Below are 10,463 nucleotides of genomic sequence, written 5' to 3'. Positions count from 1 at the left end.
TGTGCAAGGGAATGATATCAAAGCTCGTCCGTCCTGCGCCCACACTCTTCATGTACAATATCCCACTTCGACATGGCTCAATTTTGAAAACCAAGGTAGTTTATTAGACAATGATGATCAACCTTGAGATGTTTTATCTTGAAAAATGTTTTATGCCAAGACCAGAGGCGCAACAACAAGGGGGGGGGGGGGGGGCAAGGGTATTTTGCCCCCCCCTCTGAAACCTTTAAGTGGGGGCAAACGGGGGCAAATAAAGTGCTGTGCAATAAATTTTTAGATAATAAAACTGCTTAAATAGCACCATTTTCCACCTTGAAACACAAAAAGGTACTAGCCAAAATCTTGGCTTAGCATGTGTGTGTGTGCCAGCACACACACATACAAATGTTACAAAAAAATTAGAGGATTATTTGGAGTATGTACTGTGAAACAGGATTTTTTTAAAAATAAATTAGCAGTCATTTTAGCTAATATTTATTTGCATATCTGTTGAGAATAATTTTAAGCTACATTTTTTAAACAAAATATATATACACTAACGATATAGACCATATTAATAATTATGTTCAGGGAAAAAAAAAATAGCATTAATCTTACATGGCTTTAACTTTGCCTTACAAATAAAGGCTTCAGTTTCATATTATCCCGAAATACACATTGGTTATCGTTTAACACCACACAAACACACACAGACGACAACATATAAAATAGCACCAGTTTATTTAGAAGTAGAATACTGCCCGATTCATAACAGTGGAGAACAATTTTTATTTACAATTGGGGGCACACCATACATTCACAACTCTGGCTGCCATTAGCATCCTGCCAACACGTTTTATGAACACTATAGAAACCTAAAACACTTTATAAAAGTAACTACAAATACTTGCCGAACAGTGTTGATGGCAATATATCAACACAACACATATCCTTCACTTGAAAATACTACAGTAACCTTCAGCATTCACTCCACAATTAAAAAAAAAAAGATTGTTTACCTCACAAAATAATTTGTCAACCGTTTTCTTGCATCTACATCAACTCTTAAAAATTAAATTAGAATTACAATACTTGGACATCACTGACAGTAAACACTTGTACATATATATATTTTTTCATTAAAAAAAGAGAAGGCATTTCAAACTATTTTTTTGTAATAAACCATAAATGTTTACATCCAAATGCTTAATTTAATTTTTTAATTACTGTGCATTTTTTTGCTGAAAGAAAGCTGAATTGAAATTCCCATTAAAATGCTAAAAGAAGACCTATAAATAAAAATATTTATTTCTGGTCAGCAATACTTCACAGGAGGTAATGTTGAAACTGTACCCAATATCGTGGTTGTAACCACTACATACTTCGAAGGTAAGCTTGGATCGCTGGGACTACCTACGTGGTTACATCAAAGTATTGTGACAGTTTAGCAGGCGTGTTCCAAAGCATTCATGTATCTCACTGCCTTCCCGTTCATCTGGCCATAGAGAGCGGTCGAATCACATGGATATCTAGAATAACTGCTTGTATCTCATAATGATGGCAAATTTTTACCCTCAACTTACAGTATTTACCAGAATCTAAAATGAACGCATCATTACAAATAGGGAGAAAGAAAACAAAAAAAACAATCCAGCCATTTTGGTTTTTGTTTTTAAGTTTTATGTCATAACTTACTTATAAGAAGCTTACTTACTTATATGACTCATGAAGCTCAGAAAATGGGGTGCATCTCCCAATTGATGTAGTTTTACATTTGCCAAATTTATTCAATTTTAAGATTCACTTTTTTTTTGAGTTACAGAGATTGAAAAGGATGCATAGTTTACAATAGGACTAATGACTGCCTAACACAGACCTTCTGTTCATGCACTTATTTCCGTTTTCAAATACTTTTCAAGATTAAAACCGATTGACGAAAAAACAGCAAAGTTCATAAATATTTACAAAGATTGGACTGGCATTTTTCCACTTAAATTATGTTCCGCTCGTAAACATGGAGACAGCTGATGAAAAACTGATGAAACAACACTTCCAAGTTTTTGACTAAACAGATCAAAAACATTCATCCCAGAGCATTATTTCACACAAGTACTGAAGTTACAGCATTATATATTGCCTTTGGGTAAATGTTTTTGGTACGTTAAAACTTCATAAGTGTAATGGAATTAATCAGTTGTTTGCTATTTCAGGTTTTTTGATGCCATGTTTATTAATAGAAATTATGTGACTTTTTGATATGTTAGGATTGTGAAAAAACAAAAGCTATCACCAGTACATCTTAAAATACACTGTAAAAATTTGTAGCAGAGTTAAAATGGTTACAGTGTGGCAAACCAAATTTTCAGAGGTTTATTCTCCAGCAATTGTGAACAAAAAGTGACAAGGAGAATTGAAAGATTTAAAGTGAATGTATGTAGAGAAGTTCATAGAAGAAATCTATGAGCTGTGTATCAAAGTTGTTCTTTGGTCTCAAAAACAGAACAAAAAATGATAGATGCAAATAAAGCTGTAATGGGCAATCTTTGTTTACAAGAGTAGATGGAATCGGCACTGCTGAATGCCCCGTTGAATCGCAGAACGCTAAAATCTTCAGGTCTGACAATGCACTTATCTGATTAATTGCAGGGTGTAATAAATGCAGAAAATCTAGAGAATGATGACAAATACATTCCTTTTTTTTTTAACTGGTAGTAAAAACCTTTATAATCATATTTATTTATATATATTTAGTAAACAAGTAAATTACTAAGAAGGCCTAAATTTGAAGTCAAAACTTACATATTATATTTCATTTCTACATTTTTAAAACTGCTAATATTTTTTCAGTCAAGACTTGAAATTTTTTTTATATCCAAAAATTAAAGGGCTGTGTACCTACTGTTTTACTCTAGTCAGTTAAAATTAGCATGAAATGTAATGTAAATTAATATTTCAAAGTTACCTGATTTTAAAATGCTCCAAAAAGGATTTAGAGACTGATATTTGTGGCAGGTGTAACCTAACATTTGCAGAGAAACTCATCTTCATTTGTAATAAGTAAAACTATTCACATTTGTAATAAGTAGTCCCTGTTATTTAGCAAGATGGTAGATCAGAATGTGGCACGAGAAAAAGGGGCGAACAGTCTACTGTCATGTCAAGATGAAATGTTGATAACCACAGGTAGACCACTCTGTAAGCGAAGACAAGGATAACCTACATTTTAGAACGGTACCACTCACTTGACATGTCAAAGAAGAATCTCTACTCACTTAACTCTTTTGCTGCAGAAAAAAAAGTCAATTTTATCCAAAAAGTGTAGCCTTCAGTGCCAAGCAGTCTAGGGTTGCAGGCAAAAATCACAACACAAGAGAAATTACACACAATATGTAAATACGCGATTCTATGACAAAAAAAAAGACATGCCACTTCGAACTATTCATTTTACAACTGGCTGCACCAAATGAAAACTAGTTTGACCAGAGACATGCATCACAGTGATGGAAAACACCCCATCAACAAAAATCACATACCACTAGCAAGCAATATTTTATGCATGTGAGGTATAAGTCAAATGATGCAGTTGAAGAGTTAAGGGCGTAGAAGCCACATAAATCAAGTTCAAAAAGTACAGCCTGTGCACATAACCTTCTGAGCATGCTGTAGGTTCAGCAAACTGAAAGCACTAGTGCATCTATACCAACACATCCATTTTTTTACAAACACATGTTACCTACTTAAATTGAAATGCATTTTAAATTTTAAGGTTAAAATTTTCCATTTATAGAAACTAGAAGATCAAAAAAGGCACTAGTCTTAGATTCAAATAAATACTTAAAAGTTCCCTGAATTCATCAGTGTTCAGTGTGCTACTAAACTAATTTTTAAGGAAATGACTACCACTATAGTAATATTATCAACAATATTTCATTTAATATCAGAAAAATCTGTTAATGTGCACATTACCCCTTGAAAAATGTGAGTATCACAATAAACTATATAAAACATTTAATGGCCAAGATAGCATCTTTAGATTTCTATTTCTACAATTCCCCAGACTTAAAATATTATTTTATAATAATATATACTAATTTGTTACCACACTATAAAAAATTGACAATGAGAACAGAGAAATCAAAATTCTTTTGATTAAGCTTACTAGAAAATTATCAAACTTTGTGCCTGGCTTCTCATTTTTTTCAAGTTCTTACAAATTCACAATGATCACACATGCATTAAAGGAAATACACAAAAAAAAAAAAAAAAAAAAAGGCGAAGATAGTAACCGTTTGCCATAGTACGCATCAGAATATTCACATTAATTTTTTTTTTTTTGTTGTTTTGTCAAAACTTAACACTCAAGTACAAATTTTGTTTTTACTGAAATAATTGGCAGCAATACAAAAATATTTTTTCTATGATAGCAGGCTATGAAATACTGTATTGCTAATAACTTTTTTGCTTTGAATGAAATACAGAATTTTTTTTCATGCAAATAGTATACAACACTGCAGATCTAAATAATGAATATGATGATACCTAAAACAAATTTCTTTAACTTGACTGTAACAAAAATAACTAAGTAGCGCTAGTACATACCTTACTAGCTACTGATGTCAATTTCTTCAATGTTTTGGGTTTTTCAAAATTTATAAACCGATAAGTGTCATGCATGATAGATACATAGGATATGACATGAAATTCTCGATTGTAAATTGCCACAAATGTGTAGTCAAATATTTACAAACTGGTTTAGATTTATAACTGCTTGTAAATTTTTTGATTAAATATAATAAAACTACAGCTTCATAAATCTTGGAAGTATCTAATGAAAAAAAGACACCCAAACTAAACACAAAATAACTGAAGAGTAACAGTAATAAAGAGGAGATATAAGGTCGTGTTGTAACTTGTTCTTATTTGTGACCATCTTTCAGCATTGCTGACCAGCAAAACTTTGATGTGCTTCTACATGGTCATGAATAGTGACCACAGAAAATAAGTAGCACAGAATACTGCAAAATAACCAGAAATGTTTCACTGGAGTAGTACCCAAAAGTTCAATAACTTCTGTTCCTAACAGTCACAAATTAAAAAAATTTAAAGTCTATTGTTTCACTTTTCAAGTCAGAAAGCAGCTCATAGAAAAATAAGTAATGAAGTAAACTTGATTCAACAGACAGTTATAGATTAAAAAAAAAAAAAAAAAAAACTGTAAATTTTATTTTGAATGCAGAGATTAGTTGAAAGGACCAAAGTCACATTTATTTTGACTGCTCCTACATGCTTTCATAAGTGTATATCATAATTTTGTAAGCTTACTATTGTCAATGTTTAAATTTACAGCACATACTGTACTAATTCATAACTGCATACTCTTATGAAAATTTTATGTAATTTGGCTTAGTTCAATTCTTTTCTATCAAAATTATGCACAGCTTTTCTCATATTTTAACACAAAAAAAAAACTTTTTTTATTAACAACCATTGGTTTCTGACATATAAATCTATATAATGAATGACAAAACTACAAAGATGTTTGTCTGAATATGTATGCCTTAAAATATATTGTCAACTTCATATTACAGATATGCATAAAACAAAATTATACATATTAAAAATTAAAATTTTGATAGTGGAGGATAAAATTCCATTTCAGTTTCCCAAAGCTTTCTCTCTGTACGATTAAATCATCTTTAACTGCACAAATAGATAAAATCACAAAATACTGTTACACTCTCTAACTGAAAACAAATTACCATACATTCAAAACTATCACAACACTGTGCAATGCTCACACAAATGGTAATTCTTCACATTCACAGCTGAGCACTGCTTAGAATATGTACAACCTTAAAAAGAGACCATTTTGGACGAAGAAAATTATTTTTTGTACCAAATATCATTAAATTTTTAAAGGACACCTGATCTTTCTAATATTTTTATAAAATGTTTTATGCCAGCATAAAATCTAATGTGCAATATTTTACAAAACGATGCAGTTTCTTGGCATTGCAGCTAAAAGAAGTGCTACTTAAATAACTTTTTAATGTTTATTTCAGTGCTATTAATTTATTAAGATTAAGGTTCCACAATGGGAACAAACTTAAAAGTAACATACTTAATATCATAATTTATTTCCCTTCAGCAGTTACTTATCTATGTAAAACTTCATATAGAAAAATATTTCATACTACGAAACTCTATATATTTGGTGCAGATAACTAAATTAGGACCAATAATTCATGATGACACCACTAACAGTCTGCACTTGCAAACGTGCCTTGATGAAGTGCAAGCCCACACATAGAGAAGTTCTAGCCAGAGGGAGGCATGATAACTGGAGCCCCACACAGCTGACCGAGTGCGGGCCTCAAGACAGTCCCCAGATCGAGAGGAAGAAAACTGGGGGGGGGGGGGGAACGAAAGTTAGGACCATCCGAGAGTGGGAAGACGACGACGCTGGCTGTGGAAAAGGCTGATCATCAGCGATCAACCGATTACGATGACTTGATAACCTTCTTGGTGTCTTGCTGGAGGTAGTTTAACCTCGCATCGAGGCGAAGGAACTCATACAGCTGCAACACATACAGTAAAAAACTGCTTGGTCCACTTCAGGTCAGATCAATGAAACAATTTATACTGTACGTTCATTACTTTAACTTCCAGAGCTGGTGAAACAGATCAATGTTGTCAAGACTCACAACTATAATAAAGGTTAGTAGTGATGTGTAGGCTCTATTTACCATTATCCATTGTCCCTAATGATCATACTCAATTTGTGTCTATAATAATTATAATGATCATATAACAAAAATTATAATTCAAACATAAATTTGCAAAAGCCAATTTATAGTTTCAATAAATATGCTTAAAACACCATCAGGGAAAAAAATTCATCCACGATCTGGATGACTGTAACGTGACAACTTCTCTTAAATTAAATCACCGGGGAATCCCACAATGTTGAACACCCTGGATGATAACTACTCACCAAGGCCAGTGAGTCTGGACACCAGTCTTCGCGCGTCAGCCCTCTTCCCTGTACTAATTGTTATAACCTGCGGAGGGAAGGCATGGTCATCGACGAGCACTTGTTCTTCCTGGTGGGCTGCACCGACATGGGGGCCACGTACGTCTCCTCCCGCGCCGGGCGTCCCGCCAACTCCTGCAACCCAGCGCCACAGCTCCAGCCGACCCCCTTCCCCCACCATCCCCCTCCGGGGCCGCCGGGAACACACACGGAAACAAAACCGGAAACAATGCAACTAAGAATACGTGACCCAAATTGTTATACTTTAAGAGGGAAATCACACAGGTATACATAGAAATTAAAAATTATTTCAGTTAGTACATTTATTCGATAAATACTAGATCTTAACTGGTGCCTCTTTTGTCAGTAGAGTAGTTTACATGGCCTTTCTTAAAAATACAAGGAGCAACTATAAAGAAAAAAAATGGGAGAAGGGGGGGGGGGGGGGGAAGGGTGTGGGGGTGGAGAAGTTTTTATCGGTACAGTTGAAAGGCATAGGTCAGAAAGCAAAGCTTGCTTTTCAGTGTTTTGACATGTGTTATTGCAATTTAACCATATAATCTTTTCCCTAATAATTACTAGTGAGGAAAGCAGTGTCTGGTCTTAGATCTTAAAAGATTTTCGGCACTGTGGAATGGTAGTTAAGTAATACATGTTAAATTCTGGTAACAAGTACGTAGACAAAAGAAAAAAATGCTCACACTGAGGTTGTTGCAACTGGCGAGCCTCATTTGCGACAGATGGTATGGTGGGGTAAGGTTGGTTGTGCTGCCAAACGGGCTAACCATCGTCGACACTGCTCGCTTCATTTTGCCAGGCGTCTTGTTGAAGCTGAACGCCCGCCCCACTTTCATGCGCGTCCGAGATGCAAACCTGCGGGACAAGCAAACTCCAACACTGTTCACACATACACAGTCAAGACCTTAAAATTTCTTTGTTTACCCGCAGTTAATGGATCAACACATATCTGATTGTTTTATCATTACTGATAATTTAAAAACCTTTTTCATTTTCAATTCTTAATGAAAGGTAATTACACAGGTGGACCAGAATGGCATTTTTACTTCACGATGGGATTCAATTGGGAACAATATTGGATGTTCAGCATCAGGATTGAGATTGGAAGCAATGGTATTGAAATTATGTCACTTGACTAGGTATATAGAAAAAAATTATTTACCATTAATATGTCTTTCAAAAACATCTCATCCATCCCATAAACCATTAGTAGTCCAAAAGATTTAAAGTTCACAAATAAATATTGATACATAAGTACATATAATAAGAAACACATAATAAAAAAGGGGAAAAAAAATCCTTTTCCTTACTCATTTCCTGTAATTTACTTTTGATCAAACATTATGTTATGACCAATGTTCAAATGTAAAACCGCTCTGATGTTTCTGAAAGAAACGGAAATTTATAGCTTAAATATTTGAAACCAAGATATATTATTAAAAATATGTTTGAGTACATTTGAGTACTTTATACAGTTAAGTTTTTATTTCAACTGCATTTATGAACAAGGGTTGAATTACGTTTCACAGATGTGTGTTTTTTTTGTGATATCTTATTGCTTTTGTCTGGTCAATACATGTGCAAAGTAGTGGTTTGTTATGTGATGTCGATTGTGATGAAAAATAAGCATATCATGTTTTCATAATATAAAAATTAGTTTCCCGGATATTTTTACAATTAAAAAAAAATTGGTTTTCCCAAAGTATTATACAGAGGGGAAAAATTATTGAATTCATTATTTTTAAATATCTTGAAATTGAATTGAATAAGCATACTAAACTATTTGTTTAGATAATTTAAATTTATAATATTCACACAGGCTTTAAAAGATAGGTTGCTCTAGGAAGTAGGGCTAACCAAAATAAAAGGGAGTTATTGAATACCTTCAAAAAACTCTCAATTAAAAATAAACAAATGAGAAACATGCTGGAATATAACGCTAACTTGAATGTAAAAATTATTTCAATAAAATAATTCATAAAATAAAACCTGCAGTAAAATCTTACATTTAAAATAAGAAATTAATCCAAAAATATAATCAGCAATAAATATAATGCCTGCATTTCACAAGAATGTCAAAGGACTTTAATGAAAACGAGTACTCACTTGAACGCCTTGCTTAGTGTGCCTCCCAAAGCATCACTGGTGTCTATGTCCAACTGGTTTGAGTCCAGTGTCGACAAATACTCTTCCTGCAACACACCACAAATGTATTACCTCGCCATAATTCAACCTAAAATTCCTACCATAACCAATTGTCTCAAACATGCATTGTGGTGATACTCTAAGAATTTTACTACCTGAAATTAAAATGATGGTTAGGTTAGAATAACTATGTACAGTTCAAAATACTGTAAAATAATTTCAATTATATAATTTGTTAGTTTAGGTTCTGTGGGATTATCGAGGAATTATAGTTGGAAACCGTACCATTTTTAGATTTTATCGAAGGAATAGTCTCCACTCTAGGAAGCAACTTTCACACCAGAACCCTCAAAACTATTTAGGGCCCTAAATACAGTATTTTAAGCACATTAGTCAGCATTTCAAGGATGGAGACCACAAAAATTGTTAATTTAACATGAATTCAGGTTTATGGGTTTATGTTCTTAAGTCTACACATTGAACATTGGGATTAACAAAATCATTTAATATCAATCCAAGGATATTGCAATTTAAGATGCAACCTTTTACGTAAGCATTTTGTTAGCTACATTAAAAATACTTTACTACTGTTTGAATATATTAAATAGGAAAAATATGCCTGAGAAACATAGAAAATAACGAAGCATATTGAAATGCTTGATATGTTGTTAAATGCTATTAAATTATACAAGACTAAAAATAAATACTATTTTTTATAAAATCTAGATATGCATCTTAAAACTCATAGAGCATTAACTGGTGCAAAAAGTCAAGATTCTTACAATGTTTGTTCCACTAATATGAAACCTATTTTTTGTCGCTTTTAGGAGTAAACATTTGAGTCAAAATAGAAGGGTTATGGGTTAATAACATGTGCATGAAGCATTATTGGAATTTTAGGGTGAAGGGTAACTGAGTACCCAGAGAAAACACACCAGCTGATGGCAGAGTTCCCTGTGTTTCCAACTGGTAAAACATTTAGCTTGATCACGCAAGTAGTCTGACCATTCAATGGAAAATTAAGAACATTCGTGAAGTCAGCATCACAAAATAACATGAATTTCGCAAATCAGCACCACAAAATAACATGACACTAGCAAATCGGCACCACGAAATAACAAGAAAATAGAAAATCAGCACCACAAAATAAACATGACACTAGTGAAAGCAGCAACACGAAACTAGCAAATCAGCACCAAGAAATAACACTGAACTAGCAACAAGTGTGCTGCTACCTTCACGGAATCGCAAATTTTCTAAATTCACCAATCGCATGACAAAGTTAAGG

The 10,463-nt window shown here is 33.2% G+C and overlaps 1 protein-coding gene across 5 annotated transcripts in view; it reads right to left on the bottom strand.

Annotated features, from left to right (window-relative positions):
• Nucleotides 1-461: 461 nt before the first annotated feature.
• LOC134531991 (protein ECT2) overlaps nucleotides 462-10,463 on the bottom strand; it is a 76,902-nt gene continuing 66,900 nt past the window's right edge. For 4 of the 5 annotated variants that reach the window (XR_010075108.1, XR_010075110.1, XR_010075109.1 and 1 more), the window contains 4 exons: nucleotides 9,137-9,222; nucleotides 7,714-7,885; nucleotides 6,974-7,147; nucleotides 462-6,557 (listed from right to left, as the gene is read on the bottom strand). Coding sequence is in view for 1 of the 5 variants with exons in the window: in XM_063368099.1 (XP_063224169.1) it covers nucleotides 7,034-7,147; nucleotides 7,714-7,885; nucleotides 9,137-9,222 (372 nt within the window). In the remaining 4 variants the exon portion in view is untranslated. Of the gene's footprint in view, nucleotides 7,148-7,713; nucleotides 7,886-9,136; nucleotides 9,223-10,463 lie in introns of all 5 variants that reach the window. The other variant, XM_063368099.1, reaches the window with a different exon arrangement.

Source organism: Bacillus rossius, chromosome 5 (genome assembly GCF_032445375.1).
Source record: "Bacillus rossius redtenbacheri isolate Brsri chromosome 5, Brsri_v3, whole genome shotgun sequence".
Taxonomy (NCBI): Eukaryota; Metazoa; Arthropoda; class Insecta; order Phasmatodea; family Bacillidae; genus Bacillus; species Bacillus rossius.
Note: the sequence above shows the minus strand (reverse complement) of the source record. Positions and strands in the feature narration are given on the sequence as shown.